We start from the raw sequence: 23,799 nt of genomic DNA, 5'->3' as shown, positions 1-23,799 counted from the left end.
AAATCTCTTAGGTAAAATACGGGATTTTCAGGTTACAGTTTTCAAGAAAAATTGGGGATTTCGGGTATCATCTCTATTTTGTTCTTAAAACTGTTGGTTATGTTGAAACTGTATTATTGAGGTGACTGTAATCCATATTTGCATGAACTGTATACTTGAAATTGAAAATGAGATAATTTGTTGTAAACCAAATAGGTGTGGTATGTATGGTTGTATGTATTTGTTCCAGGTATTTGTAAAACAGCTAGTGATGGCTAATTACCGTACGTTGAAATGTATAGGAACGTAAGTTCCAAAATGATTCGAGGTTTTGTGAAATCGGCTAGGGGCGGCTAATTACCGTACCCCGAAACAGTGATGTGGCGGCTAATTACCGTACGCTGTGCCATGTACCGGTTAACTACCGTGGGCGAGAGTGGTCGGCTCTACATCCGGGGTGTGAAATATCACCAGTGTGTTCCAGCTGGTCACCGATGGGTGTGTTCTACACCGTATGGAGCAATGTAATCATTATTGGGCCTCGGTCGTCGCAGCGTAGTTGTGTATGTAGCAATGTAATCGCTGTGAGACTTAGGTGTCCTTGTGTAGTTGCATATGGAGCAATGTAATCACTATTGAGCCTCAGTCGTCGCAGCATAGTTGCGTATGTAGCAATGTAATCATTGTGAGACTTAGATGACCTTGTGTAGTTGTGTACTAGTGTGACAACACTGACCTTATGTTTTGAGTATCGTATGTACTGGAATGGTTTTGTGAAAATACTGGAACTATATGAAACTGTATGGAAATGTTTTGAATTGTATCGTATTTTATAGTGTTATGAAGTATGTAAAATTACACTCGTATGTCACACACTGATATAAGTTGTTTTCTTCCTTACTAAGAGGTGTCTCACCCCAAATGTACGTACAATTTTTTTTAGGTCCTTCAGGTAGCCGTAATTAGCATCTTAGCATCTGGAAGCGGGGGTGTCGTTAGCTACTACTAGTACCTGTTAGGTACGAGCTTTGGTATCCAGGTTGTCGGGATGGTTTTGTTGACACCTAGGGTATGTTTTGTATTATGGGAATGTATATCCTAACTTATATAGACTCTAGTATGATACTGTATATATATATAAAGACCGTATTTCGCTGTGTATCTGATAAGTATGGATTTGTATGTGTATGCGTATAGGGCATCTGTGTACCCCACGGGGTCGGACCCTTTTAATTGTATTGTATCGTGTGTGTTTAAATTAATATAGAGACAGGTTAGATTATTATTTTGTAATGTAAATAATATTAAATAGCTCATGCATCTATATGATTCAAGGTAAAATCAATTTTTAATCAATCAATTATTTATTATAAAAATATAAATTATATTATTACATTTTTCATTTCTTTCACCTAATGGCTTGGCTAGATCCCTTTTAATAGAATGCATTTGTATTCTAAATGTTAATTGATTAAATTAGTTTATATTCTAAGTTAATTGGGAATATAAATACTCTAACACCTTTTATTATCAAAACATAAAGAAAGGGTCTCATTATGAAGTTGTGAAAATTTTACTTAATTTTAATTTTTGAATAAATATAAAAAATCAATTTTGTTTAAAGTTTTGCAACATTTATGTATAAAAGTTAGAAACTATTGTTTTTTCATTTTACATTTATTTATAAAAAACATTAATTTTTTTTTTTAATTTGAAGATATTTTTGTAATAATTCAAAACACAATAATATAAACTATATTTTGAACTAGAAAACAAGCCTTAATAAGGTTCATCTATTATCACTAATATAAACTTTATTTTCAAGTTAAATAAGGGGTCGTTTGGCATCATTGTCAAAAATTAGAAAAACGATAATTAGAAATGAAAATAAAAAATTAGAAATAAAAATTAAAAACCAAAAACTAGTAACTTGTTCGATTAACATTTATAAAACTAATTCAAATTAAAAACTTACTTAAAAAATGCTTATTTTCATATTTAAATCAAAATATTATAAAAATATGATTAAAATAAAAAAATTACAAATAATAAACGTTAATAAAATTACCATAATAAAAATAAAATTTATTATAATTATTTTACCTAATTATTCTACTTTTAAAATTTACTTCACAAGTTATATATATTATTACACATTAAAAAAATAGAGTAAAATATGAGTACTTAGATACATGGTTAACCTAAAGCTCAATAAGCTTAAACTTTTGAGTTGAGTTATTACTTACACGTGCATATCAAATCCGTCCATAAACTCATCCGACGCTAATACAACAATGCTAATTTCATATCTAAGATTTGTAACGCAACAATTCTCGGTCAGCATAGACGGTATAATTATAAAAATAAGAGAGCAATTATTATCAAAATCCAAATCAAAAACATTGGGAATAACAACTTACTTCATATCTAAACTTTTTTTTTTATCTTTTTTAAAATTATAATTGGACGCTTTTAACAAAAGAAACATAAAATTTTAACTCAATTTTAGTAATTAACTAGCTTTAAATAAAACTATAAAATCTCAACGAAAAAAAAATATATATATATGGAGAGAGAAAAAGCGTGGGTAGCAGCTTGGCATTTGGGTCAACAATGTGATTAATTAAAAAAATGATTAAAAATAAGCATCATAAAAAAAAAAAAGCAACGCTATAATTAAGTATTCAAATTTTATAATTAGTTAATTAACATAAATAAAATTAACAAAAGCCTACATTCAAATTCATCATTTTATATTAATGATAGTTAAATTTATACTATGTAATTAATTATTTACCTCTCTTTGATTCCTTCCCAAAAAAATAAAAAAAAATAAAAAAAGCATTCTTATGATTTAAACCGATTTATTATAAAACCCTAATCTCTTTAATCATTGAATATAAATTTATAATGAATGTAATCATGCTAATGGGCGACATAATTACTTTATTTTTCAATCTCGTGAGGGCCGACTCTTTCTTTAGGCAGCTGAGGTGCTCGTGTAACGACCTGCTTAATTTATCATAAAATAAAACATATTTAAATAATATAGTCAACCCGAACCCGTGGGTAGCGGGGACACCCGTCATACACAGCGGAATTTAGGCAGTAATAAATATAAATCATCATTCTCATAACCACAAAGTATATAGTACCAGAGTTAACCATAAACCAAAACACTGTACTTATATACATCTCCCAAAAATAACACAAAATATCTCTAGGATCCCACATCCACAAATTTCTGATCCTAGTCTAGACTTACCCTCCTAGCGGGGTAACTCAAGAAACTCAACGGCAGTCTCGATCCGCCTATCTTTTTGGGTTTCTTGAAAATTATTTAAGTTCGGGGGTGAGACACTTCTCTCAGTAAGGGAAAATAAACTAAATACAGTTGTATGACAACATGAATATTTGATGCAATTATACATATACAGTACATTTCATATACCTGAAAACATTCATCATAACATACTAAATAATCATGTACTTTTGTATTTTCTAATAAATCATACAGTTCATAAAATGTCTGATATAACTGGTAATACTGAAATCTACCTAAGATGAATAGGTAGCTGACGTCATGTATTACCCCCCATGACGGGTTGTGCAGTCTGAAGACGGGACCCAACAATGGCTGACCAACCACTAAAGAGTCAAAAATATTTGTAAGTATGATTGACCCGCCACACCTTAGTCCAGGCTGTCAAGTGGACGTCTACAACTTTACACTAAAAGTCACATCAATTATCCATCTCCCACCCCCTTGTAGGGTGGTTAGCACAAGTTTGAACATACGGTACCTTGCCCCTGTAATTGAACTGAACTATCATATGAGTTTTGATAATACATAATACATGATAATATATAGTTTAACGTAAATAGATTGATAGCATGTTTTGTAATAACGTAAAAATATACGGTCTTATGTCGTTTACTTTCATATCTGTGGCCTTGCACCAAAATCATACATATGGTCTTACGCCGAATTCATATATCATACACGGCCTTGCGCCGGCTATCAATCACGGCCTTGCGCTGAACATTTCATAAATATCGTTCTGAATAAATAATTCAATTATCATGTATTTCAAAATCATAATGTACTGTATTATTTCATAATTCCTGAAAGCATACTTTACTCGTAAAATTTGTCATAACATAATACTTATCATGTAAGACCATATTCATGTCATACAATGCTGAGTAAAATCATATTATTCTAAAATCATATTTCCTGTATAATAGCAGTATTTTCCCAAATATGTATTTTCTCAACAATATTCAAATATAATACATTTTTTCCTAAAAATTAATTTGTTGATAAACAATAATAATTTGCATGAAAAATAACTGTTTAAGTTTATTCTCTTACCTGATATTGAAAAGAAACCCTTTAAAACGCGTTCGTCCTGCACCCGCAGGGTTCCCCGTTCAACACCCTGAAAACGACAACTCCTATAACTAAATTTCAGTATTTTTCCATATATAACATTTCTCATAACTATGGAAAACCCAAATTTTGAATAAAATGACTTATCTTAAACCAGGGATGAACTTCAACTCAAATCCACCAACAATCTGCTCCGGCAGATATGCAGAGAATTTCTCTAGGAGTGCCGTGGCGGCTTCAAATCGTCGAACCGGCGTAAATCTGGCTCAAGATCGTAGAGAGAAGGTAGGAGGGACGTAGAAGAGAGAGAGAGAGAGAGAGAGAGAGAGAGAGAGGAGTGTTTACGCAAGAATTCGACCAAAAATGAAGTTTTTACCCATTTATACACTAGCCTTCGTCGATGAGCCACGTCACCTCGTCGACGAGGTCAAGAAGGAACTTTGTTGAGGAAATTCAGAGCTGTACAAAATGGCCTCTCGGTATTTTCTCATCGACGAGACGCACCCTCGTCGACGAAGTCCGCTATCCCCCTTTAAAATTTTTCACTTTCCTCTCTTTTATTATTTAAATACCATTATTTTTCAGGTCATTACAGCTAACTATTTTCGGGGCCTCAAAATTTTTTTAATATAATAATATATTTTTTGGGTCCCAATTTTTTTTTAATTAAATAATGTTAACATTATTTATTATACCCTCTTCTCATACATTGACTTCCCAACTAATAAATAAATGAAATTGTATTTTAAAATATAAAATAAATGCAATTAAATTTTTTTTTTTCAAGTCTCATTAACTTCTCAACTAACAACTTTATTATATTTCTATCTGTCTATTACTCTCATCTCTTTCTCTTGACCTCTTTAAAAAAATATTTTCATCTCTCTCACTCTCTCACTCTCATCTCTCGGTCTCTCTATGATTTTTGCTCCAACTCTTGTGTTCATCATCTTCAGGTCTCCGATTTTCTGTAATTTTTATCAACCCTAATTTTGATTTAAATGTTTGTACATTATTTTTCTATTATTTTCACTTTGAATTTTTTTTTTTTTTTGATTTTGGAAGTTTTGAGGTTAGAGCGTTGTATCCGGCAAGAATCCGATATCTCTAAAGTCTCGCTCGCCGATCGATTTGCAATAATAATAATCAGGCTATATTATTTCAATCTATTATTTTTATAGATTTATTAAATTTATTTTTTATTTGTTTACATAATTTGTTAATTTATAGTTAGTGTTAATTTTGAAATTTAATTATATCAACGAGAAAATATGAATCCGGATATGAAAAAAAAGAAAGAAAAAAAAATATTAAACAAAATATTAAGGGTCCCTGATTAAGTCTCACCTAGGACCCCATATTGTAAAGAGCCGGCCCTGCTCGTGTTCATTCTTCTTTTTTTGTAAAATAATGATGTGCTATTAATTTTCAAAATAAAAAGAACAATGCCATAAAAGAAGAGTTTAAATATATAACTCGACACCTTCAATACAGATATCTCAAGTTCTGATTATTAAAATGCCTCTTAGGAGATATTAATAATAGTTGCGGTAGCAACTAATAAAGATGAGTAATTTTGTTTTTTTTCTTATAATTTTTATTTTCTAAAAATTTTGAATTTTTTAAATGACATTATACTTATTCATTAAAAAAAAAAGTGAATTTAAAAAAAAAATTGTTCGGTCTTATGAATTAAGTGACCCTAAGAAAAAGAACCTCAACACCAAAGATTGTTGAAGGAAATAAATAAATAAATAAATTTGAAAACGAAAAAATGCCCGAGCCTTTTTTTTTTTTTTTCAACTAAAGGAGGACGATATTTTTAATTATTTATTGATATATCTTTATTTTTTACAGAGGAATACCATGATTATAAGATAAATATTTAAAAATTACATATAAAAAAAGATTAAAGGTCTCTCAAAATACAAAACCGACCAGCAACGAAAACCGAACTAAAAAGGCCAATAGTTGGAAAATCAATTTCGACCCAGCCAAACGCTCCCTAATCTAATGATTGGCATTTGCCACGAAACTCCCTCATCCTCAATCCGAATCCCAAAAAGCAAAAAGACTTTCTCTCTCTGTACACTCTCTCACTCACTACAGCTGTAATCTGACCACTTCTTCTAAGAAACTGGGGGGCCGTACAAAGCCACGTACTCCACGAGACATAGATCAGTGTCCCATCACCATCACATCTTCTCCCGCCTCGTACGGCTCATTGCCCTTTCCCTCATCCACTTGCTCCCGGCCCAGGCCCACTTTGCTTTTGGGCCTGTTCTACCTTCCAAGTTCAGATGATCTGGGCTGATTCGAGTCTCAGCTAGAGGCCCGCCAAGGCCACACCCTCAACGACACCCATGACCCAACACTTCAAAGGGCCCCAGAAATTCTTCTAATGGGCCCCACTCTGTTAATTTCAACATACAAAATATAACTATTCCGTACGCAGGAGAATAGAGTAGAATAGATGCTTAGAACATATACATTATTAGTAACACTAATTACTCCACATGCATTACACACTAATGAATTATTTATTTAATTTTAAATTTCAATTATTTAAACCAACCATAGTTAATTTTCTTTTTTTATTCTTTCTTACCTTTTTTCAAATTTAAAATTTTAAAATTAAAAAAAAAAAATGAATTGACACCTTATACAAAGCCCAATAAAGAAATTAAACGGATCCTTATATATGAAGATGAAATTCAATCTTCATGTTATTAAGTTGGTAACAATATATAATATCTATGATAAATAGAAGAGAATAAAATAAAAAGATATTTGTAATTTAAGCTTATTGTAGATAGAGGAAGGTTTCTAAATTCATTTTGCAAAGGAATTTGTAGATTCAATTCATATTTTTCTTAAATAAATCAGTTGTAAGTTATTGTTACAATTTTTGCAAAAGAAAATGTACAAGATTCACTTTTAACATGTGTACACATCCAATCATACATACACTTTTTTTTTTAAATGTCTTTATTTATATTTCCCTTAAAATAATTACACAACATAAAAAAAAATAAAAATCCACACTATAACCAATAAAAGGAAAAAAAAAATTTATAACCAAAAAGATTCATCGATGCAGACTTTAACCAAATAACCTAACAAAAAACCACTTTACTGAGATTTTGATCAAATAATCACCATCAATCTTTAGTTAAGTGCATCTATGCAAAAGCAACTTGTCCATAAAAATTTAAAGAGAAAAATTATGTTTTGGGCAAAATATTTTAAATGGATTTGCCCATTCAAATGCAGCAAATGACTCTCAATTATTTTACTAGAAAATTCAGGAACTCCACTTCTAAATCTTGAATAGTCTCAATGCCTTTGACAATCTAATATAATTACATCATAATGACATAATTGGCCAAACCTATTCCATTTATATAAAAGCTTTTTTCTTCAATTAAGCTTTGACCAATTGTTATCTGTTTAGTGAAGCATTTTTTTGGGTCACATCTGATTTTTAAACGACGCATTCGGTGCTATTTTCATTTTCGGATTGACAAATCAGACCGACTGACCTAATCCAACATCAAAACATTGACATTTAGATAATCATATCATCAGATTAGCTTAGCATGTCTTTATTATCGCAATATTTACGATAATGCCCCCACCATGATATCCCAACTTGGCCATCGGCATTGAGCAGAGTACTAGATTATATCGTTTGCATGAAATGGATGGTCAGGATTTCATGTAGAAGAGCAGCTAAGGTCGAGGTTGAAATGCGCATCAAGGCTGTCCGCTGTCCTCCCACCGACTCTAACCAAAAGCTCTCAACCACACATTCAATCTTCCTTTTCAAAATTTTCTACGATTTCTTCCTCTTTCGTCGACAGTCTGATATGTCAACTCATACACGTATGGTACCGATGGTTCCTTTTCTAATTCCATTTGACTTAATTTTATTCGAGTTTGAGTCATAGCGTCTAGCCGAGTCAAGCTCGAGCTACTCGAATATTTTAGCGAGTACTTGGGTTAAGTTTCGAACAAAATCAAATTTTTTAATTTATAATTTATAATTGAGTTGAATTTAATAATTATGAAATCAAATTCAAGTCAAATTTTAAGCTCAACCTTTTTTAGTTGATTCAAGTTCAAGTATTTTACTATATGGACTTGACCCGGCTCGAACACATCCTTACATATGCAGTGCAATCTCCTTAATTAGTCCCTCTATATTTGTTGTCCACCTTAACCCACTGAGGCCATTGATGGGTTCATGGATTTAGCCCGCCCGTTTCACCAGTTCAATCGATCGACTTGATTGAGTTTAACTACCAATTCATCATTTTGATTATATTTTATATAAAATCATCACAAATATTTATTTAAAGTAAAATACACATTGCGTATGTATTTCATATATTTTTTAATGGAAATAATTTTTTTTAACAAAAGTTATAAGCAAACGGGTCAAACCGACCCAGTTTTGGCTGCCTTTCCCGGGTTTTGACTGGTTTGAAATGTTAGCGGGCGACGACAGGAGGTTAGTCCAAGTTTTGGTTAAAAAAACAAAAAAAAGAGACCGCGGCTTTCTTTTGGAAAAAGAAGTGCACAACTCATAGGAAATGCATCTGCCATTCCAATTAGTCTATTTCCAATGGAGGCAGGAGGACTGTTCTTCACTCTTCTTTTCTCCCTGTCATTGATGAGGTAGTTGAAATGCTAAAGAAAGGACAGCAGCCTCTTGCAGGAAGAATAAAAGGAGCAAACAAAACACAAGGCACTTCTAATTCTACAATCACAATGCAAATCTAAAGCAAACCAAAAGAATGAAATCGGAATATGAGGGAATATGTGGCTCATAATGAGTGGAACACATGCACAAAAAAAGCATGGTGAGGAAAAATAAGAAAGCTAGACTGTAGGAAGAAACAGTCGACGATTACATCGACAGTTTAGCCTTGAAAAGAAACCGTCAACATTTTGTCTGAAATCATTGGCGATTTTCAGTCTTAGTAAGAAACCGTCAATGGTTTGCTAAAACTATTGTCGATCTTGTTCGACACTGATTTTGAATTGGAAAGATCAATAGGTTGAGAATTCAGAGACATAACCTCTGGTGATTGATACAGGGGTATTTAGAAAACTTCCTAATCCCTTTGTACGTATAGGGTTAGCATATAAACAATGCACTAACCTTGGTTTTATGATTGATAGTAAAATTCAGTCGCTTGCTGTTATGGACGTAGGCACATTATTGAATCACGTAAATTCTTGTGTCATTACTTATTTGCTTTCCTTTATTATTTGTGAGTGATTGTGTTTCTATATTTTTCATCATTGGTTGCTGCACTGCACGATCCGATCAGTTTTCCGCTACACATAAATTTGTACAACAGAATAAAAGTAAACATAACTCTAAGCAGTGTTCTTTTTCCCCTTTTTAATGAATTAAATCACCCATGTTAGTATCAGCCATGAGCAGTTGAGCATTGAATACACAATGGATGACCAGACAAATTCATCAAGCCCCAGAAGCCAATATCTGCTTATATGCAGATTATCCACCTTAATATCGGTGTACAAGAGAGAGAAATGGAAAGTAAACAACAGTTCAACATGAATGAAGGCCCATCCTGATTATACAACCTGAACTGCACATATTTCAATCTTTTCAAATTGTGCAAAAATGGTTCCAATGCAATGTACTCTATAGCAACCGTATAAAGTTTTAACACATGTTATGAAGAACTGAAGTTTGTCAACCTATTGGTTTGAACCTTTCATCAACAAAAGAATCCTTGGAGCTACTTAAGCCATGGTCACTATTGGTGAACCGGCAGCAGTGCAAATGCAGATTTACCTTTTCATTAGGGTCCAAAAGGGGCAAATTACCATTGCCAGTGAGCTCTAACCAAAAAACCCAAACAATGAACTAAACCGTCTAGATAGCATTGCACATATTTAAATATGAAGAACAGGAAATGCTCCTACAAATTGTATCATCACGATTACCTTAAATATGGATATGCATCTGTTTCAGTTTCAGTTTCAGTAGATGTCTTTTTTTTTTTTTGGGGGGGTGGGGGGTGGGTTTGGAATATACCCTTATGGTGCCACATGGTCTCTTTTAACATTTGAAAATATTTCAACAAGGCAAAGTAAATTAGACTTCCGATTATTTACTTCAAAGGATTTTTTTTTCCCTTAAAAGAAAGGTAAAAGAAGAAGAAGAAAAGGAAAGAATTCACTAAATAGGAATATAAAAGAACAAGTTAATATAATAAAACTAAAGTTCAACTATAGAGAGATATGCAGGCATAAGGTTAATTTCAAACACGAGAAACAACAGGATTTTGGCATAAGCTAACCGCATGCTAGGCTCATACTCGTATGAAGGTAAAAACATTCACCAATATCTGCAAGAATAAAAAACAAAATAAAATGAGTTGTATCAGTGTAATGCTAACATTCACTAAGAATTCCAGGTTCCAAAACCAAGAATTTTTATATGGTTTGTCTTTGCCATATTCCACCCAACTAACTTGGTGATGGCAATAAAAGTACTTGCACTTCATCACACAACCAAATCATGCCATACATGCCGTGTTGGGCCATGGATGCTCGAGTATACAGACACATACAAACAGCAGGGCGATAAATAGTGCCAGGAATCATCGTATTTATTATAATACTGGATGGAAGCAATTTCAAGTGTGTTCTGCTCTTGTTCTTATAGCACAAAATGGATAAAAAAACAAAAACAAAAACAAAAAAAACAATCTATCAATGGTTTGTGTGAGGGGAGAAGCCACTTAAAACTGACCGAAAACCAACTAGGGAATAAACCCTGGGTAGATCACAAAGAATTGCCTATTTTATATATAAAATGTATATAAATTTATACTGTGTATGGTAAAATACCACCAAACCTCAACCCTTGTTGATTGCCCAGTAAACAGGCAGATAAGTTCAAGAGCCAAACCTTTGCAGCCACAAGGGAAATGAGAAGTTGCTCTCTAGCACAACAAATATGGCCAGAATAACCAGGAGAACTATAGCAGCGATCCACATCCATTGCTGCATCCTTCTCTTACCCCTGTTACGAAGAGGCAACGGGATAGATTTTGTCTTGGTTGGCTTTGTGAACTTTGTCGGTTTTTGAGGCCTCTTTGTCACCGCCACAGACTTCTCTTTACTATCATGCTCCTTGGTAGTTTCAATTTGGGTATGCGAATTTGCTGCAGATTCTCCTCCAATGCTACCATTTGTAGCCCCTTCTGCTGCTGCCTTCTTCCTTTCTTTCTTCCTCGCCCTCTTTTCCCTTTCCTGAAAAATTTCACAGGACAAAGCAAAAATGTTACTATATGGGAGGGTAACCATATAACTGCAGGGTACTACTAAAAAAGGTTTCATGGAATAGGATAAATTAGACTTGCCTTCTCCTTCTGGTCAGCTTCCTTCTGTGCTCTTAACTCAGCCTTGGCTTGAGCCTTCTCAGCATTTCGTTTTTTCCTCTCCTGTGCCTCCTTAGCCTTGGCCAGCTCCTCCAACTGACGTTGCTCCCTTAACTTGGCCGCTGCCTCTTTTTTCCTCAATTCTTCCTCCTTCCTAGCTGATTCTGCTTCCTCCTTTGATTGCTTAGGCTCCTCATCATCCTCTACACCTTCATTCCTGCCAGATATGGTTGCTGAGCCATTATGCAAAAGAGCAGGTCTTGCATGCTTTTTAATTTTTGCTGCTTTACTTGTTGCTGGGCCATCTGCTTTCTCAACCTCCACACGTACAACTTCTTTTTCTTCATCCACAGTGGAAGCTTTGGCCAGAGGAGGAGTAGGAGGACGGTTATCCACTTTTTCACTAAGGACAGTGGCTGGTACTGGCAGCTCTTCATCAGGTCCAAGTGAGCGCCCATCTAATGTCTTCAGTCTCCTCAGGGTGCTCCTTGTGTTGCACCTAATGTATTCCCTTCGAAAATCATCATTGTTGTTCCAAAGATCCATTATCCTCTCCACCTAAACAATTGTTAAGCAGTAGATTAACATGTAATTACATGGTGGGGAGTATTAACCAAAGGCAACAGAACGAATGCACAAACTCACCTGGTTCACACAAAGATGATGAAGCTTGTCTTTGTTTTTATCTGATGCATATTTTCTGGCTTTCTCCGCATCATCTCTATACATCCAAAAATATTTATTCTGCAGGTTCAAGGAATCAAAGTTTAAAACCCTAAGTTTCAGTTTGTTTCTTTTTCTTAGTTTGTTATACTGCATTTAAAGCCTGAATTAATCTCAAAAAGACAACGTATTAGAAACAAAAGCACAAGCCAGTTGCAGATCCAGCTTGCATTCAAAAGCTTGAAAAGAGTTAAGAACTCAAACTGTGGGAATCAAGGCAAGCTAAAAGGTAAAAAGAACGACAGATACGGATTGAAATTTTTAAGGCACGATTATAAACATGTGCCACAATGCAAGAAACCACTATATAATTTTTTAACATATATTTTAAATACAGATGGTTCAAATTCCATTCTGAGAACATAGGAAAAAGGCGTAAATAGGCAACATTACAGAAAGCTTAAACAAACAAATCCCTCAGTACTATTAACTAAATAAAAGTTAAAACAACCATCAACTGCATTTCCAATGCAAGAAACCATGTGGTTCCCACAATCAAGAAGTTCAAAGTTCAAGATGTAGAAACTGGACAAATATAAATTATATAATCAATTTAATAAGCATCATCATGGAAATATAGATTAGCTTTACAACATCAATGAGATAAAACACTCATCAAAATATGTCTTGAGTGGGTGTTAAACAGTAAACCAGGATAGTGAATTCAAATCAACAAAGCCTGATCTCAACTTGTTGAATTGACATATAAAACTTTATTCTACATTTCTATCATTCTGCACAATCTATGATCATTTATCTGTCAGTAACAATTGCTTAATTTTATAATCCTCCTATAAGAGTTATTCTATACATAATAACAATTACTTAATTTTATAGTCCTCTTATAAGAGTTATGATCATAACAACAACAATAACAATAGCCAAGCTTTAGTCCCACAAGGTGGGGCCAGCTACATGGATCTTTTTCCGCCAATTTATACAATCTTAGACAATATCTTCTAACAAGATGAGGGCTCTTCCTTACTGACATCTGATTCCAAGTTGTTCGAATTGAGATTCAAATTGTGAATCAAGTTTCCAATCAGGAAATGAGAATCGAGAATCAAAAAGAATCGTAAGATTCGATACAATTTTCCAAAATTGATTCCCAATGCAATGCACATATGATGTAGGACAAGATGCCAAACCATGGCTTGACCCTTGTTGGAGATTAATAGAGAAGAATTGGAAAGGGTTGTGTTTAATTCATTAGTTTAGCATGTGTGTTTAGTTTAATTAGTATAGGATTATGTGTATTTGGGGGCTTGTTTGTAATGTTTGTGCATTTTAGTGGTTTGTTTCTAATTTCATGTATCTTTAGGGGAACAAATGTAATTTCTTGTATTTTAGGCTTTCTTATAAATAGTGTACAAAAGTTAGTAATAGGATTAGGAATTTGAATTAAGAAGTCAAAAGTGTGATTCCCCCTTGTATTTCCTCTCTCCTCTCTTCCCTCCTCTTCTTCTTCTTCTTCCTCTCTATCACTCCTACATTCCCCCACGGCTGCAGATCCTTGATGCTGTCCTGCATTCTTCGGTGCCCAATATCAATCTCAGTTCTTCCACTTCAATCTCCCATTTCCCCCTTTCTCCTCTTCTTCTTCCTTCTTTCTCTGTTCTGATATCCTGTTCTGTCCCAAATCCCCTGCTCCCTAATATCCTCTTCTCCCTCTAAATTTTTTATGTCCTTCATCAATTACCAATCCTATATTTCGGGAGAAAAAAAACTGCAGCTTCTAGCCGAAATTTTAATTGTGCCACTTCTATTTTGAATGATGTTTTTCTGGTAGAATTCCACACCACCACCCACACAATCAAAAACAGAAACTATTGAAAATCATACCTACAAAGTTTCATCATCATCCAACCACGCTTGTGGTCCCATGTGCTGGCAAAAGATTTCCCAACCGTCAGTCTTCCACAATCCCTAACTTCCTGTGTTTTACTCATGATACCACCATCACCATTGTAAACCCCCCCCCCCCCCCCAACACACACACACCAATAATGTTCTCCTGAAATCTCATTGCCAGAGGCTCACACGCCAAACGTGCCAGTGACTCACGTGAGAAACCTTCCCAGTTTGTTTTGTATTTTCAAGTCCAATGAGAAATTGCAGCCACAATAACTTGTGTTTTCTTCATGATATTTTGGTCTGCAGCATGCTATATGGTTGCAGACACGATATATTGCAAGCATGATAATCCAACATGAAACACTAGAAATTGATGGAAGATGCCCTATGAATGTTGTTACTAGAAATGAACTATCCAAATGGGTGAATATTTTGCTAAAGTTTGGTTGATATCATACCCATGAATATTAGCCATGTAGTCCTTGGTTCTCCTTGGTTCGATGATTTGGTTGTGAGTCAAGGATATAAGAACGCATATGTCTTCACTACAATGGTAAGAAGATCATTTTGGAGCCTGCTCTACCAACTAAACAAGACAAAGAATCTGGCAGAACTACTCAACTTCAAGACACTATAAACAAGGAAATGCATGTTGTTTGAAGACATCCAAAGCCTCTCAAGCATTTCTATTGCTGAGTTTTTCATTCCTTGCATTCAGTGATTGCCAATTCTCAGTTCAAATCTACGGTGCTGTCAATGGAACGTGATTTCTCGCATCACTCAAGAACCAACTTCCAAAGAGTCCAAGTTTGCTTCTTACTTCTGATCCTCTTGAAATTTCAAAATTCAAGGCCAAAATTTTCTAACTGTGGAGATTGGATCTAGGACAAGAAGCCAAACCATGGGTTGATCCTTGTTGGAGATTAATGGAGAAGAATTGGACAAGGGTTGCTGCGTTTCATTAATTAGTTTATTACATATGTTTAATTTAATTAGCATAGGATTATATGTATTTGGGGGCTTGTTGGTAATATTTGTTTATTTTAGGGGTTTGTTTCTAATTTCATAAATCTTTTGGGGTATATGTGTAATTTCATTTATTTTAGGCTTTCTTACAAATAGTGTGTGAAAAGTGTAAGTTTGTTGATGAATTTGAATTGAGAAGTCAAAGTGTGATTCCCACTTGTGTCTCCTCCTCCTTCCCCTGTATCTCTTCTACATTTTCCCATGGCTGCAGATCCTTGATGTTGTACTTGTGCAAAATGGCAAAATACAATTAAAATGTATCCATAAAAAAATCATATTTCATGTCTTTGCTTTCTCTAAAAAATAAAAAGAAAAGGAGTAAAAAAAAATTAATTAAAAAATCATATTTCATGCATGTGCTTTCTCTATTTAAAAAGGGAAAAAATTCCCTTTCTTATCAATGGCAAAACACTCTACTCCAAGAAGTGTGAAGAATGGTTTTGTGAGGCAACATGAGACCTACTGTTTTGTTTTTTCCTCATTTTCAACATAGAACCAACATAATGAAGAAATAGAAGGCAATCATGTAAAAACAAGAAAGCAATCCAGAAAGCTTCTTTTGGAGTTTTAAACAAACTGGGTCTAATTGAATCTGAAATTGGATTGTGTTTTAATCCTCTAATAAGATTCGAATAGATTAGGAATGGAATTGATATGGATTTGGAAGTGAATTGTAAGATTCTAATAACTATGGTCTATAGCCTACCTCTTTTACTGCCACCAACATTAACTAGCTTACTACTCATCGGTGTATCGTTTGACCTACGTAACAAGTACCTAGGTGCCTCAACCATCTTAGTCCCCCCCCTTTTATCTTTTATGAGTGTTATGTCTTATTTACTGCAAATTTGTTTATTCCTTAATATTTTTTTTAGCATTATACAACTCATCCACCATAGCATTCTAAATTCAGAAACTTTTAATTTTTGGATATGCTTTTTCTTAGTTGCCATCCATATAACATAGCTGGTCTTATAGCCATTATTTACAACTTCCATTTTAATTTTAAGGGTATTCTTTAATCACACAACACAACCGAAGCACTTCTCCATTTTCCAACTCGCTTTAACTTTATGTATTACTTGTTCTTCAATTTCTTCTTCACCTTGCACAATATATCCAAGGTATTAAAGTCTACTAGTTCTATTAATTTCTTGACAATCAAGTTTAATCTTTTTCCTAATACAACTAAAATTACATTTAATATACTCTATATTGTTTCTACTTATTTTAAAACCTATAAATTATAAAACTTCTCTCCAATATTCCTCCTGTTTGGAAATTATCCAACTCCCCATCTAATCCTAACACTAATCATTGCTCTATCATACATATCCTTAATAACATCAAAAACAGAACTTCCCTACATACTTTATCATAGACTTTCTCTAGGCTAATAAAAACCATGTGCAAGCCAAACTGAACAAATCAATTTGAACTAAAAATTTCAACAGATAAAGAAGGCAGTAGTATTTCCTAGCAATAATTAACATACCTTCTCATTAAATTCTTTTTTCATGCTTCGTAAATTAGCATAGGCCTGCTGACGAATATCATCAGCAATTTTAAACTGCGCCTGCAATTCACTTAGCTTTCCTTTTTCATCAAAATATATCTTTTTGGCAGCTTTGGTAATCACTTCAGCCTTTGACACTCTGTCCTTGAGGGAATCTGCTTCCTTCCTTAGAAACTGCATATGATGAAAAAAGATCAGCAATGAGAAACACATGTAATTTAGTGTCTTGAGGTTTTTATGTAAGTACAAAAGTCAATTATCTGCTTCCCTTTCCTCCTAAAATTACAATAACAATTAGTTATTCCCTTTCCTACTAAAACTACAATATCTGCTTCAACAATTATCTGGATAAATAGTGGCAAAGCTCATTCCATAACAGTTCTAATTGCATAAGCATTGTTACTCCAGATTGCTGTAAGGATCACTAACAATTGGAAATAAGTAATTAGCAATTAATTTGAGTAACCATAAAATGACTCTCAAATAGAACAACGAAGATAAAACAAGAATGCAAATTACAGCATCTGAGCATCATACTGTTGGGTTTTGTCTAGAGTTCTTTAGTTGGTTCTGATTACCAAGGGGAGGTGATGAAGAAGAGGAAAAGGAAAACTTTATGTTTGAGTGATTCAGTGATTAGCATCAATAATGAATAAAAATATCTTTAAAGTAGCTCACCGCTACCAATATTAGCTGAGAAAATAAATACTGTCCTTTACAGGAAAGGATGAAAGGTATAAATTTCATAACGAGCATAATTTTTTGAAGTGGAGGTTCATGATGTTATGGTTTTCTTGGCTTTCTTTTAAGACTTTCATCAGGTAGCTTGAATTACTAACATCAAAGGTTTGAAATTCTAAAAAAGCATGCAAAGTTTTGAATTTTGAGATACTTTTTAAGTATATGTTCATGATGGAAATAATATCTCCATCAGATTAGACTCATGGTTTCTGTTGGTTGTATTTTCAAAATTTTATACTCATGAAGCAGTAATTTTATCTTTTTTAAGGCAGTAGAGATGCAATGCACATCTTTGTTTCTAGCAGGAAAAATAATATACTGATCTAAATAAAATCATGCGTGTATGCACACACGTGTGTCTTTCTGTGTCTGTACTTACACCTTTACTTGTTTATATTTTTGTTGGTTGTTTTGGATATAATCAAATATGGTTTACAAGTAGATGCAACAACAACAACAAAAAACCAAGCCTTAAGCCCCCCCTAGGTAGGGTCAATTACATGAATCCTTTTCCACCAATTTATACAATCAACGACACTTTTCTCTAACTATTTCAAGGCTTTTAAATCCTCATTCAGTATCTCATTCCAAGTTATTTTAGGTCTACCCCTACCCATTTTGCTATCCTTTACAGTAACTAACTCACTCCTCCTTAGTCCTTAGCGGTGCACTATTTGCCCTACATTGTAGATACCCAAATTTAGGTATACTAGAAAAGAAAAACATAAGAATGGAATATGAATCATTGTAGAGAAAGACTTAAAAGATAGTATTGTAGATGTCAAAAGAGTAGGAGGTAGAATCATAAAATCAAGATGGTTTTAGCCCAAGCATTAATAAATGTCATTAGAGCTTGCTGCTCAGATAAGCTTAGTAGATAACCTTAAAAGTCAATTTTGGGAAGATATAGATAGTATTATACAAGGGATATTCATACGAGTTTATCTAAATGAACACCTTGGAAAGGATACTAAAGGTTACGAGAAGATACATGAAGGGCATGGATATGAAGATGAAAATGAGTTTGGGGATATGATCTTTAGACTTTGCCATGTCATATGATCTTATTACAATGAATACTTGCTTTAAGAATAAAGAAGAAAACTTAATAACTTTCAAGAGTGGACAAAATAAAAGTCAAATAATTTTTTTCCTAACTAGGAGGTAGATCATTTATCATGCAAGGACTGTAAAGTTATGCCAAGAGAAAGTTTAACTACACAAGTAGAAGAAAGCAAAATTATTTTAGTAAGCTATTTAATAAAAACCAAGTTAAAGGCTTAAACTTAGAATTGACAAATGAGAAAAAGGCTTAAAATCATCTTCCTCTTCCTTAACCAAGGAGAGGCAAATGGTACATGGTCTTAAATTTCCACGAAATTGTCGAAATTTCCATCACCTTTGAAATCGAAATGGCAGTCAATTTCCGTCAAAATCTCAACGAATCATCCAAAATTTATCGAAACCTCTAAATTTTAGCAAAATTTGTCGAAATTTATCAAAACCTCGAGAGTGAAGAGAAATTTCTCTTTTAATTTATTTTATTGAAACAAAAGGTTATCACAAATGCTTTTGAAATTATATGAAAAAATAAATTTATAGTAATATTTTATTAAACCATTCATGCCTAAATTATCAATATTTGTATAATAAATAATATTTAAATGATTTATGAATTTCATTTGCATTAACTGAATATGTTTAATGTACAATATTTTACAAACATGTTTGATACACGTACTATTTTACAACTTTTGCACCTCATACAAAACATAGATGTATTTAATTTGTAATATATTAGTCTTAAAACTTATATTTTTATGTTTGTTAACCATTTCTAAAGTTTCACAAAGAATTTCATGCTTTACTACTAGTTTCCGTTATTTTTTCAAATCGAAATTGAAATCGAAATCGAAATTTCCATTGAAATTTCCCTACTTTTGGAGCTTCAAAATTTGAGTCAAAATCGAAATTTAAGACCTTGAATGGTAATAAGTTGAACAACGATGACCTCTAAAGTGAGTTTGTTTTCTAATTAGATATCCCAATTATTTTTTGTAAAAGGAGCTTCTTTCAACATTTTGATTCAACCATTGATCTGCATGACATTATTTATATTCAAATGTGATGTAATTTAGTAGAATGATCTTAAGAATGCCAAAAAATGCTAATAAAGAAGATATATGCATTTCATTTTAGAATTGCAGGTCTCAACATACACATATCTATAATCTTTACCTAATCTTTATGTAATTTACAAAAAAAAAAAAAAACCCTGCATATCGTTAAAAGTTTTGCACGTGTTTTTATAGTGTCAGTTTGGCGGTTCTTGGTACATAAAATCGGAGATCCCACTGCAATTTCAATCTCAAATTCAATATAAAAGATCATACTGGTGACATAGTTAAAATAAATAAAGAATAAATGACAGGAACCACATCTTAGTACCTTTGAACGCTCATCAAATTGATCTCTTTGGTCCATGGCCTCCTTCAATTCATCCTGTTTACCCATGTTATAAGAGAGCTGTTCACGAACATGCTTCAATTGTTTAATTTCTCGAAGGTAATGCTTTTCTACTGTCAACTGCAGGGACTCATGTTCTATTGCATGTTCCATATTGCGTATCTGTTTGCAAGCAATATATTCAAGAAGATAAATAAAAATAAAAATAAATTAAGAAAAAACGTAAACTGAGAAATCAGGCAAGTGGGTACTTACCCTTCCATCAATGTCATCAACAGAAACTGCATTCTTCACTTTGTTGACCATAGACTGAACAGCATCTATTTCCTGGCGTTTAGACTTAAGCGAATCGCGTATAGCTTTCTCTTCTGATATGGCTGCTTCAAATTTCTCAGCATACTCCTTACAAGCAGCCTATTTGAAGGAGCATACAAGCAATCAAATAAATATGGACAAGTAACTCTTAAAAATATCATCAAGAGCACTGTGAAAATTGCTTACCCTTTTCATTTGGATTTCACCACGAATAATATCTCTACTTTGAGTCCTCTCTTCAACTTGTAGCTCAGCAAGGTTGATCTGTTTTCTGAATTTTTCATCATCATATCTTGGAATCCTGATCAAATAGTTGAATGGCCTCTTCCCAGCGTCAGCATCTCCACTGTGCCCATCCAAAGCATCAGCACAGGAACTTTTTGCGGATGAAGTTGCGGTTTCATCCCTGTGATGCCTTTCAGTGCCCTCAGCTTCTTGACACATCTGTTTATCATCTCTATCTCCTGCAGGGAGCTGATCCTCCTCATTCTCAACATCTAAAGCATTAGGGACAGTATTTGATGCACTGTCACTGTTTACAACAGAACCTGCTGAAAACTTGGATTCAGATAGAGTATTATCAGCACTAGGCATATCCCCACTGCTGCTTAAGGCAGAAGAGATCTCACTGCTAGGCATATCCCTGCAGCTTAAGGCAGAAGTGCTTTCAACTTCAAGTTCTGATTTCACATTAGCACTATGACAAGTAGGCTGTTTGCTGGCACATCCAGCGAATCCATTTGAGAATTTGAACTCCACGTTTGCATCACCGGATGATAAAGTAGGCACCTTTTCTTCAAAATCCATTGAGCCAAAAATGATGTCTGATTTGACAACATTAGCAGGGCAGCTTGGAAGGCTCTCATCTTCAACAGAGCCATCAACTGCAGTTTCAAGTCCCACAGTTTCAGCATCGCAACTTGGAAAACTTTCATTAACCAAAGGAGCTTCTTCCCCAACTTCCTTCAACATTTTGTTATTGTTGTCTTCATGCAAATTGTCACTACTTTCGATGGGTAAGCTACCAACTTCATTTTCTGATCTCACACTATGTACAGGTAAAAGCAAGCTTTCACCATTCTCGGAAGATGAATTAAGTGCTGAAGCATTTTGAATGCCACCATCAGAGTCATTAATCGTTACAGTTTTGGAAACACAATCTTCAGTGCAATGAGTAGGACAGTTATCTCCATTTTCAGCCAAGACAAGGCCAGTGGCAACTGCAGATTCTGCCCCTAGATGACTTACATCACCCTCAGCCATTACAGAATTCAGCACCAAGTCCGCGGCCACGTCTCCAGGAGTGCTAACTTCTATAAATATCCTGTTGGCAGATTCTATGGCTTTGTTTTCGGAATCTGAATCAACATGTACACCCTCATTTATCTTTCTTTGAGGTTCCTGTTCTAGATCAGCATGAACATCCTCATCAGCTATAACATGAGCTTCCTGTTCCAAATCAGCTTGAGCATTCCCCTTAGCCATACTCTGACCTTCCTTGTTTTCTCCTACATCCATAATAGGGTCTAATTTGCTTTCCTCCTCAACTTTCTCCAGCCCACAACTAGACTGAAGAAGTTCAGAGTCAGCAGAATCTGAAGAAGGAATTGAAGATTGCTGCTTTTCTTCTGTTTCTGCCGTTGACTCTAGATTGTTTTGCGGCTCAAACTTCACCTCTGCATCATCTCCAGTCTCAGATTCAGCAGAATTTGTAGAAGGTATTGCAGATTGCTGAGTTTCTTCAGTTTCAGCAGTTGACTTACACTTATTTTGCTGTTCCAACTTCATCTCTGCATCATCAGCAGGCAACAATTCACATTCAGCAGACGGCTCCAGCTGAACTTGCTCCTCAACTTCCACCACACCATCAAGCCGCTCCGGTTCAGGCTCCACAACCACCACTCCATTTTGCTCCTCCGCAATTGGATCACTCCTCGTTACTTCTTCCCCATCGGGTTCGTGGGATTTTGAATTATCCAGAGCAAGCTCACTTTTTGAAGGGAAAATAACAGACCCTTCAACAGTGCGAACGCTTTCATCATTCTCCACGCTTTCCCCTTCAGCAATGCAATCATCCTTTCCACACGCCTGGCGATCGCATTCTCCATTTTCGACGCTCGACTCAGCTCCTTGGACGAGATCAGTTTTTGACGGGAGAACTTCAGAATTTTCAACAATGCATTCATCCTCCCCATGCAACTTAACGCTTTCCCCATTCCTATCGCTGGAATCATCACCCCCCCGCACCTCGATCGTCCCATTTTGGGAACAAACATTAGATTCCGAAGCGTTCAATTCGACACCGTCCTCTGCATTGAGATCACTCCCAATGGAGGGATCGCCAGCGACAGGGTCGACGTCGTTCCCATTGACAAAAACATAAGAGGGATCATCATCGGCTTCATCCTTACCACTTCCATTAATCCCCTCTCCAACCTCGCGATGCGCAACCCCGTTGCACTCTGCACCAGCTGTGCTCAGATCCTCTTGCGAACCCATATCCAGCCCACACTTCCCCTCAATTCCAACGTTGGAAACGCCAGATTCCTCGCTACAAACGCCTTTCTCCACAGTCATTGGCCCGCGAGGATCAAATTACCAAATGCTCAACCGATCACAGAAACTAAAAAACAATGATGCAATTCAAAAACACTACAATAATCACGAGATCAACACGCAGCAAACAAAAACATAAAAAATAGATCGGATTCAACTTACGGTATGGGCCAATCAGGTCGAGATGCAGAGCAGAGACAAAATGCAGGTGACGAGTCTCCGGATCTCGGCGGGATCAGCGAATTATTGACATGAATATCAATAATCTGGTACGAATGAATTGAGGGAAAAAGGGTTGAGGGGAATGCGAAGAAAAAGAGGGGATGGAGCGGAGACGGAAGAGGAGAGGATTGAGATACAGAGAGGAAGCGGAACAGCTGGCGAGAGAAAAGCTCTGCTTATATCTATCGCTCTCTTTCGCTCTCTCCGTCTCCTACTATGATTTTGAAATTGAAACTCAAATTAAACTCTTCCCCTCCTCTTTATCTTTTTTCTAAATTTTAAAAACAAAAAATCGTTATTATCCTCTTTCATGAATTAATCTTTCTAAACTAACTCTACTCTTTTTCTTTTTTCTTTTTAATTTTAAATTCTACTCTCTACACAATCCACATAAATTTCATATAATTTTTTTTATTCCTTTTTAACTAATTAAATTACCTTTTTTTTTAGAATATTACGGAATTCAAAAATAAATCTTGAAAAACATTATTCGCGTTCACATTAATTACTTAAATTAATTAGCCAAATTTGAAAATATTTTTCTCTTTATTATTATTTTATTCAATATTATGCTTCATTTA

At 34.5% G+C, this 23,799-nt stretch overlaps 1 protein-coding gene across 1 annotated transcript; it reads right to left on the bottom strand.

The window, feature by feature from the left end:
• Window positions 1-11,007: 11,007 nt before the first annotated feature.
• On the bottom strand, window positions 11,008-23,472 carry LOC131162978 (uncharacterized). Its single transcript, XM_058119630.1, has 8 exons — window positions 23,159-23,472; window positions 20,627-23,063; window positions 20,381-20,539; window positions 20,108-20,287; window positions 16,898-17,092; window positions 12,445-12,543; window positions 11,782-12,357; window positions 11,008-11,671 (listed from the first exon to the last, which is right to left on the bottom strand). Exons 2-8 carry the CDS (start codon window positions 23,015-23,017, stop codon window positions 11,315-11,317), a joined length of 3,957 nt encoding a protein of 1,318 aa, XP_057975613.1. The 5' UTR covers window positions 23,018-23,063; window positions 23,159-23,472; the 3' UTR covers window positions 11,008-11,314.
• Window positions 23,473-23,799: the final 327 nt, after the last annotated feature.

Source organism: Malania oleifera, chromosome 8 (assembly GCF_029873635.1).
Source record: "Malania oleifera isolate guangnan ecotype guangnan chromosome 8, ASM2987363v1, whole genome shotgun sequence".
Lineage (NCBI taxonomy): Eukaryota > Viridiplantae > Streptophyta > Magnoliopsida > Santalales > Ximeniaceae > Malania > Malania oleifera.
The sequence above is the reverse complement of the archived record's forward strand: the minus strand, read 5'-3'. Positions and strand labels throughout refer to the sequence as shown.